The sequence below is a fragment of the Pipistrellus kuhlii genome, unplaced genomic scaffold, assembly GCF_014108245.1.
Source record: "Pipistrellus kuhlii isolate mPipKuh1 unplaced genomic scaffold, mPipKuh1.p scaffold_m20_p_110, whole genome shotgun sequence".
NCBI classification, from domain to species: domain Eukaryota; kingdom Metazoa; phylum Chordata; class Mammalia; order Chiroptera; family Vespertilionidae; genus Pipistrellus; species Pipistrellus kuhlii.
Window position 1 is genome coordinate 307,181 of NW_023425417.1, and position 16,522 is coordinate 323,702.

The 16,522-nt window shown below is 47.7% G+C and overlaps 1 protein-coding gene and 1 non-coding gene across 4 annotated transcripts in view; one reads left to right on the top strand and one right to left on the bottom strand.

The window, feature by feature from the left end:
- Nucleotides 1-16,522, top strand: part of PPP1R13B (protein phosphatase 1 regulatory subunit 13B) — a 73,246-nt gene that overhangs the window by 40,096 nt on the left and 16,628 nt on the right. For all 3 annotated transcript variants that reach the window (XM_036432430.2, XM_036432429.2, XM_036432428.2), the window contains exons 3-4: nt 3,838-3,957; nt 7,660-7,727. In XM_036432430.2, the coding sequence (XP_036288323.1) occupies nt 3,838-3,957; nt 7,660-7,727 (188 nt within the window). The remainder of the gene's footprint in view (nt 1-3,837; nt 3,958-7,659; nt 7,728-16,522) is intronic.
- On the bottom strand, nt 2,650-2,775 carry LOC118715890. The gene has a single exon (XR_004987007.1). It is a non-coding gene; the product is annotated as a small Cajal body-specific RNA 11 (non-coding RNA).

Here is a 16,522-nt window from a genome sequence, read left to right on the forward strand (position 1 = left end):
TGAAAAATGTCATTGGTATTTTGGCAGGGATTACATTGACTCTGTAGATTGTGTTGGCTCATATGGACATATTAATAATATTAATTTTTCCAGTCCATGAGAATGATACATCCTTCCATTTATTTGTGTCTTCTTTGGTTTCTTTCATTAATATACTGTAGTTTCCAGAGGATAGCTCCTTTACCTCCTGGGTTAGATTTATTCCTCGGTATTTTATTGTTTTGGTGCAATTGTAAATGGGATTTTTAAAAAATTCTTTCTGATTGTTCATTATTAATGTATAAAAATCTAACCAATTTCTGAATATTAATTTTGTATCCTGCAACTTTACTAAATTAGTTTATTATTTCTAATAGCTTTTTGGTGGAATCTTTAGGGTTATATATATTTATCATGTCATCTGCAAACAATGATAGTTTTACTTCTTCCTTTCCACTTTGGATGCCTTTTATTTCTTATCTGAATGCCGGGCTAGAACTTAAGAGTATTGCTATATTGAATAAAAGTGGTGAGATTGGGCATCCTTGTCTTGTTCCTGATCTTGGAGAAAACGCTTTCAGACTTTCAGCATTGAGTATGTTACATGTGGGTATGTCATGTGTGCCTTTTATTATGTTGAAGTGTGTTCCCTCCCGTTTTGCTTAGAGATTTTACTATAAATGGATGTTAAATTTTGTCAAATGCTTTTCCCCCCCATTTATTGATATGATCATATGATTTTTGTCCTTTATTTTATTTATATGGGAACCAACCTTGCATCCCTGGAATAAATCCCAGTTGGTCATGGTGTGTGACATTTTAATGTATTGTTGAATTTGGATTGCGAATATTTTGTTGAAGATTTTTGCATCTGAGTTCATCAGGGATATTGGCTTGGTCCCTAAAGTCCATTTGAAATCATAACCCGTGACTTTATCTCATCACGAATGAGGACGGTCACCTCGGAGTGCAGAGGGTCACAGCGTGCTATATTTGCCATGGCTGTTCTACATCTCCTCCCGTTGTCTGGAAGAATCCCTGGCACTCACCCTACTTTGCTTGGCTAAGCTCTACTCTTTTCCTCTCATCCCTCTTGAATCTTGGAGGTGATAAATGTCCCTCCCCTGGGCTCCAGGGCTGCCATAGGATTTACTAAAACACGACTAAGTGGCTTTCATAGCTCCCATTAGGCTAAAGCTCCAGGAGGTGGGAAGTTGGCTCTTCACCATGTATCCCCAGGGCGCTGCCTGGTACTTGTAACTGGCCCTTTGCACACACTGGGGGCCCTGAGTGAGTGGAACAGCAAAGCGGGGTCTTGAGGAGCTATGTCCAAGTAGATGAGATGCAAAGGAAAGGGGGAAGCTCTAGAACCAACAGCCTTTCTCAGTCTCTTTACCCTAGAGCCGTGGTCGGCAAACTCATTAGTCAACAAAGCCAAATGTCAACAGGACAACCATTGAAATTTCTTTTGAGAGCCACATAAACTTAAATTTCTTCTAATGCCACTTCTTCAAAATAGACTCGCCCAGGCCGTGGTATTTTGTGGAAGAGCCACATTCAAGGGGCCAAAGAGCCGCATGTGGCTCACGAGCCATAGTTTGCCGATCACTGCCCTAGAGGAATCTTTAAAGTAAGTTTGGGCTTCAGAGAACCCCTGTGTAAAATCATTGCATCTGTGACCCATGGCATGCCAGTGCCATCATTACATCATAAATGTCACCCAGAGTGATTGCCAATGCCTTTGGGAAGAACATAGTTCTCTGTGGACCTGTGTGTTCGTTTGCCATAACACGGCACCACAGCCTGGTGGCTTACCCAACCGGAACTTGTTTTCCGAATTCTGGAGGCCAGAGGTCTTGGTTTCTCTGCGGCCTCTCTCCTGGCTTGTCAATGGCCACCTTCTCCGTGTCTCTGTCCTGATCTCCTCGAAGGACACCAGTCACGTTGGAGTAGGGCCACCTAATGGCTCCACTGACTTATTACCTCCTTAAAGGTCTCATCTAAAAACGAGGTCATGTTTGAGGCTCGGAGGTTAGGGCTTCAACATACAAGCTCAGCTCAGCCCGAGGCAGTCCGTTAACTGGGCCGGGCTATTAGCCTGCTCGTGTTGTGGCTCCTTCCCCACTAGTGTCCACCGTGTGCACCCCGGGAGGGAAGGTAGACCTTCGTGCTGCTTCTGGGTTTCCTAGTTGGTTTGCTCTGCCTTTTCCAAGGACGCCGAGGCTCAGCTGAGGAGGTGCGGAGTGTGTCCAGGACGCGTGTCAGGCAGTTGGCTTCCACTTTGAAACACAACCACTGAACCTTCTTATGTAAATAAAGGGAGGGAAGCTTACTGTACTTTTCTTGAAATTAATCTTTTCTATAAACTTTGTTAATTCACAAAAGAAAACAATAGATTTTTATAGGCCTATATACCTGTGTTACTTATAAAACTAAAACTATGGAATAATTTTTACTTCTTTATTGTTCAATTTGTGCTCATTTTTTGCTGTAATACCCAGTCTGAGTTGAACTTGAGCTAAGCTCACATATTTCATTTTCAACAGAGATGGGACCATTTCTGTCCTTGCTCTTAAGTCTGCGAGGGAGGCAAAGCTTGCCTGCACATGCAGGAGGCCAATGCCACTTCACTCTGGGAGTGACAGGATTTTCTTTGCTCTCTTTTTTAAAATTGCCCTCTCGCGCCTTTAAGAGCTAGCCCTATACTCAGGACGGCCCTCCTCAACCACAAGAGAGACCACCGTGTGTCCCGCCAGACTCCCCTGAGAGGAGCAGGGCTTCCTCCGAGGGGAACGAGAGCTTACTGAGGGCCCCTTCGTCACCCCTGCATGTGTGATAGGGTACGCTCTCCACGTCCTTCCTCTTGGCTGAAAGTCAAGTCCTCAGGCAGAGCAGAAGGGAGGGAAAATACTGTTCCATTTTGTTCTGTCTCTCCCCAGACTGTTTCTACAAGCCTTGGGGCTTGCTAGTATCCTTCCTCAAACTTTCAAGTAAAACAATAATGGGAATATTTCAAGATTTCACTCCCCTCTCCCCTTTAAATTGAAGTAAAATTCACACAATATAAAAATCACCATTTCAAAGTATATGGTTGAGTGGCTTTTAGGACGTTCACAGTGTTGTGCAGCCATCACCAAACTGCTCCTCCCCTCCCCTTCCTCCTCCTGAGCCAGGCAGCCACTGTGTCACTCTCCGGCTCTGTGGATTTGCCACACCAGGTCCTCAGATAAGTGGAATCACACAGTATGTGGCCTCTTTTGTCTGGCTGCTTACGCTTAGAATAATGTTCTCAAGGTGCATCCATGTGGGAAGCCTGTATTAGTACTTATTGTAGTTCCTGGTGTGGCCGGATGGTCGCCATTGTCTGAGACACCATGTCTTATCCATCCATCCGTCAGTTATGGGCGTTGTGGCTGCTTTCACTCTGGGCTCCTGTGGACAGGGCTGCGTGAGCGGCTGTGCGCAGTGCTCGTGTGGGCTCCCTGGGCGGTGAGGCAGGTGCTGCTGCCCCCCACATCCGATCTCCACGCAGCATGTCAACGAGGAGCGGTGCACGGCGTTTGATGCGTGCCGGTGAAGGGGAGGCACACTGCTTCATGGCAAACACTGTGAAGGCGTTTCCCCCAGGGCTGCCTGTGTAATGGTGGGAAGCTGTTTTATGTTTACTTCTTGTGTTTACTGGTTACCTGCATTGTTGCCCATTCTTATTCCGCTTTATTTCCTTAAAGTTAAAAATTAGTGCTTGCAATATTCTTGAATTCTAATTCATGTGTATATTTATCTAACTGTCTTTATGTTTTGCTTTGGGTAGGAATTACTCTGTTTGTGTCTGAGATAAACGAGGTGTGTTTTTTCCAGAGCGCCCCATACCCTTTGAGCATATGATGTATGAGCACCTTCAGAAGTGGGGGCCGCGGAGGGAAGAAGTGAAATTTTTTCTTCGACATGAGGACTCCCCAACCGAGAGCAGTGAACAAGGTAGATGAGTGCTTTCCCTCCCTTGGTTAATTTTTGCCGTAAGTTTTAATTTAAAAATAGGACTAAGTATTCAAATGAATTACTTGTGTTTGTTGCCCCTTCGCTCACGGGGTGAGAGGGAGGGTTGGTGTCCACATTCCTTCTGCCTCTGTTACTGCACTTCAGTTATTTCACAGTCCAGGCGCCTCGCCCTGCCTTCCTCTCAGTACCACAGCCCAGGAATGCACTCAGACGTGCTGTTCAAAGAATTGCTTTTGATAGATACCAGATGGATCAAATATCTAGGGTTTTAGAGTAAATAAAACATTGAAAGGATTAGAAAAATGAAATATGTTTTTTTAAAGTGGACAGAACCTTTCTAAGTGTAACAATAATCCAAAAAAGAAAAGAAACTGAATTACTAAAAAAAGCAAAAACTGTCTGTTTGGCAATAACCACCTTAAGCAATTTCAAAAGACAAATTATAGACTGGAAATAGCACTTATGTAGCTCATTAGCAAAGGGCTGATTTATTTTACATAAAAAGAGTTCCTAAAAATTGATACAAAAGATGAGATAAAATAAAACCCGGAAAAAAATGAGTGGCGGTGCTGGGGGCCGGGAATAGGTGCGCTCCCCTGGGTTCGCAGAGCGCCAGAGGACAGCTTCTGCAGCTGGTCATGTCTGTTCCGCTTACAACAGCACGAGCCCTTTCACCCAGCGACCTCACTTCCCAGAACTCGCCCTAAAGCTGTGCTGCACACGGACAGGATGGTGGGTACATGGTCACTCAGGAGGCACTGCCAGCGGGAGCAGCCTGCATGCCTATGGGCCACTGGGCGGAAAATCGTGCTGCCTCCAACAGTGGCCTCTTGCAGCTGTGATTGCAAGCCATGTGCCCGACCCAGGTCCCAGACACCCCTCGAGACTAAGCACCATGGGAAATAGTATGCACACGTGTTACCTCTGCGACAGACAGGCCTATGTCCATATTGGCTGTGCATGTCTGAAGTGTCTTTGGGAGGGAATGCCCTGGCCAGGTGGCTCTGTTAGTTGGCGTGTCATCCCATACACAGTAGTTGTGGGTTTGATTCCTGGTCAGGTCGCAAACTTAGGCTGTGAATTTGATCCCCAGTCGGGGCATGTATGGGAGGCAACCGATCAATGTTTCTCTCACTTGGATGTTTCTCTGCCTCCGTTTCCCTTCCTCTCTCTCAAACTAAAAATCAATGAAAACATACCCGTGGCTGAGGATTACAAAAAAAGAAGCTGGGGATTGTTTACCTGTTTGTTCCTTTTGCATTTTGAATCATGGGAATATACTACCTCTTTGAGAATTAAAATTTAACCAAAAAGGGGGTCTTTTTTTCTGAGAGCATATAACTGTGCAGTGACGAGACCCTCAGCTTGCTGTTTGAGAGTGATTGTGGATTCCTTCTGCTGTTTTAGAAAATCAGCAGCAAAAGGATACCATTCTGAAAAAGACTTCCTTATGCAAGTTCTTCCTCTTCGTCTGTCTTTTACATGACAGGACAGTGTGCCCTCTCTCCAGGAACCCTTTCACCGCTGGTTGGCGGACGCCATCTCTCCTGGGTTTCTTCCACTGGCTGCTGGGCCTCGGGGTCAGGAGACCACGGCTGCAGGCCTGGCTCTTCATCGCCTCCTGCGTCAGGCCAGAGCTGCTCCTGCAGGCATCTGCTAGCTCTGTGCAGCCCACAGCAGTGCTCTCGAACCCTTTACCGAGCCCTCCACATCCGAATGCCCTCCCTCCCTTAGCTGTGCCCAAGTAGCTGTGCTTTTTACTCGTGTCACTGTAATATGTGTGTGTAACCCTTCATGTCCTGTGCTGGTGAGGCGAGGGGAAGGTCTCATTTCTCACCATGACTCTTAGAAGCGTTAGAGATACCTAAGAGAGCTGTCTGGAGTCCTGAGGACAGTATACAGTTTACAAAGTGATCCTCGGTAATCCTAGTGCCCACCTGCTAGCACACTAGTTATTACAGCATTACTGACGGCACTACCTGGGCCGGGACTGTTTCATAACTGGCAGTTTGTCTGTGAGTCCATTTCTGCCTTGTTTGTTTTGTTCTTTAGGTTTCACATATGAGTGAACTCATATGGTATTGCCCAGCAGGTTTGGCTCAGAGGCGAGAGCATTGGCCTGCAGACTGAAAGGGTCCGGGTTCAACTCCGGACAGGGGTTCATGCCCGGGTCACAGGCTCAATCACCATTTAGGGCCGTGCAGGAGGAGCCGATCAGTGGTTCTGTCTCATCTATCTCTCCTTTCCTCTCTGAAATAAATTTAAAAATTTATATTTTTTTAAATCATATGGTATTTGTTTCTCTCTGTCTGACTTACTTCACTTAGAATAATATCCTCAGCGTCCATTCATGTTGTCGCAAATGATAAGATTTTATTCTTTTTTATGGCTTAGTAATATTCCACTGTATATATGTACCACATCTTCTTTATTCACTTGTCTATTGATAGACCCTTGGGTTGCTTCTATAGCATGGGTATTGTAAACAAAGCTACAACGAACAAAGAGGTGCCCATATTTTTTGAATTAGTGTTTTAGAGTTGTTTGGATGAATACCCAGAGTGGAATTGCTGGGTTGCAAGGTAGCTCTGGTTTTAATTTTTTGAGGCACCACCATACTGTTCTCCACGGTGGCTGCCCAGTGCCATCCCACCAGGAGTGCCCGAGGGTCCCTTTGCTCCACATCCCCACCAACACTCAGGTTTGTTGCGTTATTGATGACGGCCATTCTGACAGATGCGAGGTGATCATTGTCCCCTCTCCCCCTCCTCTGCCAATCCTTCCTTACATAGTCATTCTCTCCCGTGCCCTGACTCAGAAGACCATCCCCCAGCTGTGATGCTCTGTCCTCTGCTTGCTCCTGCCTGTGCTCATGCTTGTGCTGTGTGTCTGTCTGTCAGCTTGAGAAAAGCTGCAGTTAGAACAGCTCCCAGGGCATCTGCTCCCCGTTTTGTCCTGTTCACTGGACTTTTCCAGCTTATAGTCTGAGCAGCCAGCACTGAGGGTCCAAGACTCATGTTTCCTCGGTGCTTCCCCCAGAGCTGAGGGACAGGCAGTTCTCCCCGATGATATTATTTTAAAGGTGGCGAATTTGAGTGTGAGTAGAGATACCCGCCCTAGCAGGTGCAAGTCCTCTATGTGGCAGCGAGAGGACAGCACAGAGGACATGTACTGAGTCACCTCTCACACTCGGGAAACCAAAGCCTGGTGTGTAAGTGACCTGATGAAGGTCATGTGCAGGGCACAGCTAGTGCCTGGGGAATGGCGTGATGGTGCTAGGGTCGAGGCCACCTGGGCTCTGCCACTGTGCTGCTGACAGGGTGTGGGCTTGGGGCAAGTGGCTGTACCTCCCTGTGCCTCTGTTTCCTCCTCTACAGGACACATGGCTTCTGGTGGGTAAAGAGCAGACGGGGCCCCGGCTGGCATGGCTCAGTGGTTGAGCGTCAGCCTATAAACCAGGAGGTTGTAGTTTGATTCCCAGTCAGGGCACATGCCTGGGTTGCGGGCTCCATCCCCAGTGGGGGGGGGGGGGGGGGGGGCGTGCAGGAGGCAGGCAGTCAGTGACTCTCATTGGTGTTTCTATCTCTCCCTCTCCCTCTCCCTCCCTCTCTGAAATCAATAAGAATATTTTTAATCGTCCTTAGTACAGGTGTAGTAAGTTTGGTCCTCTTGTTTCTTTAGGTGGCCGTCAGACCCAAGAGCAGAGAACCCAGAGGAATGTGCCTGGAGAAAAGCGTGCTGAGAACGGGGTAAGCAGCAGGGAGCGATACTGACATTTTTAAGATGCTTTTCACAGGTACTAATTCGTTTCAGTTACATTTTATTTTTAAATAATTTTTTTAGTAGAAATCAGTTCTGTTGATATTTCACAACTTTGTATGAAGTGTGAAGAGGCCGTCACTGAGTGGTCTCACCCCTCCACAGCCCGGCCATGTGTTGCCCAGCTGGCATGGCTCGGAGGTTTAGCATCAATCTATGAACCAGGAGGTCATGATTCTTCGATTCCCGATCAGGGAACATGCCCAGGTTGCGGGCTACCGATTGATGGTTTTCTCTCATTGTTGATGTTTCTGTCTCTCCCTCTCCCTTACTCTCTGAAATCAATAAAAATATATATTTTTATAAAAATGGGCTTCATGTGGAGGCGGGTGTGCATGTGTGTGAAGAAGGAGAGGGCCCAGAGGAGAGGTCCGGGTGTGAGGCAGGGAATTCTGAGGTTGCTGGGATGGATGGGCCTGTGGGCTTTTCTTATGGATGAAGTTGTTTCTTGTTAACATGGAGGTCATGTTTACTTTTCAAGATCAACAAAACTGAAACCTGAAGCCAAAATTAAATGTGTTTGCAGGCTTTATGTGACTTGTAATTAGAGGAATGGAGAGGGTGAGTCTGGAGGTATAACTTAGTGCTGGGAGCATTACATCAAAGGTGTTACTGTATTTTATGGCCTACACACCTGCCTGTTAAGCCTAATAATACACTACCTCTGGAAAGCACTTTATTGTCTACAAAGCACTTTTTTGTGCACTTTTAAAGTTAGTGTGGTATTCAAAAACGTCTTCCTCCAAGATTTTTTTGTATGTACCCTGGCTGTAGAGGCATGGCACATGGAACTGTGTAGCCCTGTGGGTGGACAGCAGCTGGGAACGGATCAGTCGACAGCTGAGAGGCAGGCGTGTGGTGGGAAGAGGACAGGGTGCTGCTTTGCAGGGATTCACGCCCCTGACCAGCTGCTCAGCCAGGAGGCTGGGGAAGTTCTGCTGTGAACATGGCTGGTCCACAAATCAGGCTTTCTGAGAAATAAAGGCCCAGCCCCCCGGCAGAAATCTGGTGGGCCCGGGAAACTGTGCGACGGTGTCCTGCTGGGTGTGGGAACCCCGGGCCTGTGCACACATTGTCACCAGCACCCAGAGCTCCAGTTGTCCCATGGAATTTTGAAGCTGCCATTTGACTTTGTGCTATGAAGGCAAGTTGGCTTGCTCTCATTGTCTAGGCCTGTTGCGGGCTTCCAAGACCACCCCATGCCCCTGCTTTACTGGGACTCACAGGGCCCGGGTTAGTCACTTTCCGCATTGGGAGGGCACAGCGCAGGGAAAAGGCACGTGGGCGAAGCCTGGAGGAAATGAGGTCAGGCTTCCCGAGTCCTCTCCCAGTGGAGCCACACAGGATGTGCTTAATTCCGCCAGCAGTGAGCTGTGACAACATTTGCAATGATGTCACCGGGACGCTCATTGGAGGGGCGAGGGCCCAGGGATTTTACTGGGAGCTGCTCACGTAGGCAGTCTCTATCTAGAACACGAGTGAGGACCCTCTGGCCCTGCCAAGGCATTAGGGGTTCGTTAATTAAATTCTGGCCAAATATAGCAGGCTAATTTTTAATTTGACAACTTTGTATGACCTGAGAATCAATCAGTCAATCAGTCTATCTATCTACCTATCTATCTAAAAGCCTAAGCAACTGTTCAACCAGTAGCTATGATGTGCACTGACCACAGGGGGCGGACGCTCAACTCACAGGCATGGAAACATGGAACAGACTGATGAATCTCAGAGGGACGGTGGAAAGAGATTAACCAAAAATCTTATATGCATACTAGAGGCCTGGTGCACAGATTCGTGCATTGGTGGGGTCCCTTGGCCTGGCCTGCAGGGATCGAGCCAAAACTGGCAGTCCAACATTCCCCAAGGGGCCCTGGATTGCGAGAAGGTGGCAGGTCAGGCCGAGGCACCCCACTGGTGCACGAATCTGGCCTCTAATGATATAATAAATATCCAAATGGTCCTTGGTAGAAAAAAGGTTCCCCACTCCTGATCCTGAAAGTACAAAAACTCCAGACTCCCAGAAGGAAAGCAGGCATTTAACACAAATCATATTATTTACACAAACGGTTTAGGTGCAGTGAGCCATTCTCCTTCTTCCTCCTCTTCCTTTTCTTCTTCCTCTTCTTCCTCTTCCTCTTCTTTTTCCCCCATTCTTAATATTGTAGTTCTGGGAATGGTGGGAACCCTCTCAAATTTTAAGTGCCCAGGAGCCAGCCTTGCAGGCAGAGCTCTCAGACTAGCCATCTCGGGGCCGCCGGTGCAAACTCTCCCGAGCAGCACTGCTTCCCCTGGGTGTTCGGGAAGCCCCTTTCCTGTCCTCAGGCACCAGGCCAAACCTGAGTCACTTTCTGCTCGAATCCTATACGGCCAGTTAGTGGCCAAGGTCAGGTGGTCCTGCCTCCTGTTTTCATCTAAGATCTTCATAGTTTTAGCTCTGACATTAGGTCTGTGCTCCATTTTGAGTTATTTTTTATATATGGTGTGAAATAGGGTCCAAATCCATTCTTTCACATGCAAACATCCAGTTATCTTAGCCCCGTTCAATGAAAAGACTGTTCTTTCCTCTTTGAGTTATCTTGGCACCTTTGTTCAAGCAGTTGGCAATAATGTCAGAGTTCTTTCTGGAAGCATTTGTTATTGACATGGTCACTCAGTCCCCCTGTTTTCCATATGGTGCCCAGGACTCAATGGTGCCGATCGCCTCCCAGGCCAGGTAACGTTTCAGGTGTCCAGAGAGTAGCTTCTAGACTTCTGCCGGGCTGTGGTCGGAGCGAGGAGCTGGGGAGGCCGTCCAGGAGCTCCACTGTGTTCAGGCCGTCCCTCGCTCAGCCTGTTCTAGGCGCCCCCACTTCCCTTCCCTTTCCTGGGGCACACGGTGCTGTCAGTCCCAGTCCTTTGAAGATTCTGTGATGTAACTGGGCCATTTGTCCAACTTCCTGTTTCTGGCTTAAGGATTGTCTCAGATCTACTACAGTAGGTCAGTTACTTCTCATCCATCCTCTTCCAAGTTGTCTCCACTCCTGCTGTTCCTGTATTGTGGTTTTATATTATTTGATGTTAAAATTTCCTTTTCTGTCATTTAGTGGAGTTTTGTTATTTAATAAAATTAGGATTAACTAATCCTTCATTTTGAGCAGAATTAGGTGTGGCTTTCTTTTCATCTCTCCCATGGGGAATTGTTGGATTTACTGATTCTGAGACCTGGCCTCTGTCAATAATTCTGGAAGACTCCCTGTCGTCTCTACAGATGTTCTTCCACATTCTTGTGTTTTCTTCTCCCAGAACCCTGGTGAAGCAAGTATGTCTTTCATTTTATTATCCTCATCTCTTCATTTATTCTTCATGTTTTTACTTCCTCTGTCTCTGCACTGCGTTCTGATAATTTCCTACCTCCAGTGAGTGCATTCTGGCCTTCTCTGTGCTTATTTGTCTTGTAGTTCATGCCCGGGTTGTGGGCTCGATCCCCAGTAGGGGGCATGCAGGAGGCAGCTGATCAGTGATTTCTCTCATCACTGATGTTTCTGTCGCTCTCTCCCTCTTCCTTTCTCTTTCTGAAAACAATAAAACTATTTTTTAAATAAGTAAATAAGTGGCTGTTGGTTAAGATCAATAGCATGTGCCTCTGCTGGGCCCTGTAAGAAGTCCGGAGGGCACCTCCTGTGAGGTGGAGAGGTGTCCACTTGCTGCGGGTTATGGTCCTGACTCAACTACTACCTACCCTGAGCTGCGAGGCTCAGCTTTCTCGTCTATGAAACAAGGGGTGTTCCTCACAGGGTTTCGTAAGCGTCAGATCAGCTGCGGTAACTAAACTCAGGTATGTGCAGGTGTCTGACATACTGTGGCAAGTGCACATGACATGTTGAATCTCTAGAATCCAGAATTGGTTAAAATTTCTCAGTTCTCTCCCACCTCTGGAAGTGATGTCAGATCCTGAGTGTTAGAACAATTGGAGAGAGATTCCTTAAAAGATCAGGAAAGCCAGCAGGAAGCAGGTGGCATTGTGACCGGATGGACAGGATTGGTAGAGTTCAGAGAGGGGGAAGGGCGCTGTAGACTGAGGGAAGCAAAGGAAGTGCTGGCGCTGGAATGGAGAGGCGAGCCCTGGGCCCAAGCTGTGCTGGTTGTACTGGGGCAAGGCAGGCTCCAGTCAGAGGTGACACTGGCCCCTCCAGGAGCAGAAGTAGGAAGTTTAGGGAGGAGGCCAGGTTGGAAGGAAAGGGAGGAGTCTGGCTTTGCACATGCGGAGGCTGAAGGCCTGCACGCAGGCAGAGCGTCCACACACAATGTGAACTTGGCCCCGAGAACTGGATCTAGAGTCCTTGCAGGGTGGGCAACCTTTTCCTGCCCAGGGCCACTGGGTGTATATAACGTCACTCCGGGCTGTGCAGAATGACCTATTATACTTAGAACTTAGCTGCTGTTTGTGGTCAGACACTAACTTAATTAACTCACCTGGTGCCTTGGCAGGACCTGACCAAAGGATTTCGTGGGCCTTATTTGGCCTGCAGGCCAGACATATCTTCCCCCTCCCCGCTTAGAGACTAGGCTGGCTTGGCCCTGCTGGTCAGGTGTGCTCTCCATGGAAGCCAAGCACAAAGGAAACAAGTGGGACAAGCTGCTGACCTACAGCACGTCACCTCATCGGCACTGACAACATAGGTAACTCATTCCCCCGAAAAATAGGACAGTAACCATTTGTCTATTATAACCAAAGACGACTTGTTTGGTTGAGTATTAAACTCTACAATGTATCAGGAAAAGAGCTGACATCTGAAGTGACCCATTACCCAGTTCGTGTTTCATTGCCAACAGAACCCACTAGCCTCTTCCGTTAACTGGCTACTAAGGAACGTACTCGAGGCATTGAGGGGGCAATTGCATTTGTAGCTGAAACCTCTGGGTTGCACTGTAATCTAGCTCTCTTACGCATAAGCCCATAGACATTCATAAGCATCTCTTCTTCGGATTATGACCGTGCCGTTGGGAATAACAACCGAATGCCTGTAAGGCGTGAATGAATGATAGAAGGGTAAATGGTGGAGGCAGAGTCTGTATGAGACGTCACAGGGGATGGACACTCGTTTCTAAGGACGTCTGCCATTCTTTGACATGCCTCTTCAGAAGATGGAGCCCGTCCCCTCCGCCCAGACCTAGTGACTGGCCTCCCACCAGATAGAGGGGAGAGAGTGGCCCCTGCGGCTCTGAGGCCAGTTCACAGGGGAGGGAGCTCCCTGGTGCGCTCTGGGATTGCTGGCTCTGGGGAAACCAGCCCCCGCGCCCTGCAGAGAGGCGCCCTGTGGGTGAGCCACCCGGGAGTGAGGTCCTCCTCCCGCACTGCTTCAGATGACCACAGCCCGCCGACGCTGGGCTCACCAACCCCACGAGAAACCTCAAGCTGACACTGTCCAACTGAGCCGCTCCTGAATCTCTCCCACAGAAACGGAGAGCCAGACGCACGTTTAAGCAGCCGGGGTTAAGCGCGACCTGTTATTCAGCCATAGAGCACTCAAAATGCGCGGGCCTGGCCTGCTCAGCGCGGCTCGGTGGGCTGCTGATTCACAGATCGCTTTCACAAATAGAAGACCTCTCAAATAAACAGGGAAGAGAGCTGGTAAGAAGCAGAAGATGCCCTCCTCCCCGTCCCCAGGCCGTGTGCTCACACACCACCGCGCTCGTCCAGGCATGGCGTGCACATCGGGCGGTGCCGGAGCACATTCTGACGAGGAGCAGTAGGCTGCCTGAATTGGTGACTGTGTTCTGACCTGAGACTGTAATGTCAGGATAATCACTTCTTACAGAGCGTTAGACAGTGCGTTTTTGGATGAGTCCTTAAACAAACACAAAGCCGTTGTCTGGAAGAGCCGTGGTAGTGGAGGGTCTTTAACCGACCCAGAGCCTGGGCAAGGTGAGGAGTGTGTTTCCCAGTAAGATGGAGGCTTTGCCGGAAACACACTTGATGCGTGTTGGCTGGGGTTCCAGGAGCACAGTAGGTGGATGTAGAACTGGCCTCTCGCTGGTGCTGGGAGAGACTAGCCATCTGCAAGCACACATCCCTAGTGCTCAGGCCGGGAGGCGCGTGCGTATTGCATAATTGTCCACAGTGGATTGTTTTGAGGGACTTTATTACATGTTTCTAATAACTGGATGCTGTAACACCAGTTTCAAATTATATTTAAAACATTACCTCGGGAGACAAAAATACATTTTATTAAAGCCATGTCATCAACTGGCTTGTGATCTAAAGTTTTCAACTATAATTATCAAGTGAGTTGTTTCTTAATATCTTTTAAAAATCTAGTTCTTATCACCTGTTTTTTAAACACTATTTTGTTAGCTTTATGACTCATATACATAATTAGTACAAATGAGACATGAACCTGGAAAACAAGCCTCCTGATCATATCGAACTTTTGGCAGAGGTGGGCTTAGCTTTTTTATTGAAAATGGAGTCACAGTACATTTGGGGTTGATAGCTTGATTGTGGATATTTTATGCTTTTTTTCATTACTTACCAAAATACCATTTATGTGGAATTTATTTAAAAAGAGGAAATTAAACTTTTGAACAAGTGTTGGCAGGATGTGGAGAAGCGAGGACTGTCATGTTGCTCATGGGAGTGAAATGACCTTCACCTTGGCTAACAGTCTGACCGGGTCTGTGCGCCTCCCGCACAGCCTGCCTGCTCCTCTTCCTGGTGCGGATCACCCGGCTGCAGGCAGGAAGCTGGCTGGAATGTGGGGCAATGTGAGCGCATCTCTCAGAAGTCAGACACCAAGAGTACATCGAAGGGCCCCTTCAGTGCAATTCCAGAGCCGACGGGCTGGGTCGTCCTGCAAAGCAGCAACCCCACGGACCAGGGATTGGGTTGAGGGGGACCCTGCGCCTGTGAGAAGGACCTTGGGGCTGGCAGAGGGCCAGTGTGCGTGGAAACCTGCGCTGTCGCTGGGAGGATTTTTCTGCTAGTTTGCTGGTCCTGGGAGTGGCTTGTCTGCTCTGTGACCGGACCCACACTCACCAGATAACTCCCATTGTGTACCAGGAACAGGAACGGACTTCTTCCTACTAGACGCAATGAGAAGAAATAAGCACGGATTAGGTCGTAGGTTTGTTGGCATAAACTTGGTTTGTGTTGGGAATTTAAAGTTGCCCATAGGGGGTTAGTTTTCATGAGGAGAATGCATGGTGATAGGCCCTCACAGAAGGATCGGATTTGCATTAAGGATTTTGTTTCCTTAGACTCTGCAAGCGTGCTGCTTTTTGCTAAATGTTCACAATGAACAGCTAAGGGAATGTGTATTAAGATGTAAAATGTTGCCGGTTTGTTGACTTACTCGTTTATGGTGGCTTGTGTTTTTATAACCTGCTTACAACACAAATTACACAGGTGTGTCATTTTAAAATGACCCGTTGAGCTGTGCACTGTGATTTATACAGTTTCCTGTATGTCAGATCCACTTCCAATAAAATTGTATTACAAACATAACATGTAATACCTGCACTACTTCATGACAACATAGAACCTTTTAGTTTTGTGGTTAGAAACATGCAAACGATGCAGCACATGCAGAGCTCTGGCATGTTCACAGCCGTGAGCAGCAGAATCCTGAGCAGCTCGTTCTCTCCCGGCTTCTGGCATTGTTATGCTAAGCCACTGGTGGGGAAAGGAGACCAAAGAGATGGTTGGTGACTTGTTAAGTGGACATAGTTTTTAAGGAGGTTTTAAAAAATTACCTTTCGTTGTAATTGGAACATCTCAGTAGGTGGAAATTAGCAACCATTTATTAGTATCAAGACAGATTTTGATGACTCATGGCTGTTTGCAGTATCTGGTTTTGAAAAGGGCCTTGGCCCCTATTGCTTGCCCAGGATCTTAGCTGAACAGGACAGGGGCCCCAGTTATGACTGTGGAACAAATCCTCATTCTACTCTCCAGGAGGCAGGAACATGCTTGAACACTAAGGCTTGGGGGAGACTGGTGTCAGAGGAGCAGGCGGGGCCTCTGTTAAAAGTACAAGGGGCCCCACCGATGCGGCTCAGTGGTTGAGCATTGACCCATGAACCCGGAGGTTCCGCTCAGGGCACTGCCTGGGTTTCGGGCTCGATCCCCAGTAGAGAGTGTGGGCATCCAGGAGGCGGCCAATCAGGGATTCTCTCTCATCATTGATGTTTCTATCTCTTTCTCCTCCCTTCCTCTCTGAAATCAATAAAAATATATTTTTTTAAAAAGAATATAGGCCCTGGCTGGTTTGGCTCAATGGATTTGCTTGTGGACTAAAGGGTCCCAGGTTTGATTCTGGCCAAGGGCACATACCTGGGTTGTGGGCTCGGTCCCCAGTGGGGCGGGAGGCAGCCAACAGATGATTCTCTCTTATTGTTGATGTTTCTATCTCTCTCTCCCTCTTCCTTCTTCTCTGAAATCAATAAAATATATATATTTTTAAAAAAGGATACAGGAGGGAAAGACAAGGATCACATGATCTCACTCATATGTGGAATCTAATGAACAAAATAAAACCAGAACCAAGGAATCATGCAACAGACCGATGTATTTCAGGGGCAGAGATTAACCAGAGAACTTACATGCATATATGGGTAACCCATGGACACAGACAATAGAGCGGTGAAGGCCTGGGGAGTGGGGATTGCGGGGGAGAGGGGGAAGGGGGGTAATGGGGGAAGGGGGACATCTGTAATACTTTCAACAATAAAGATAAATTTTTAAAAA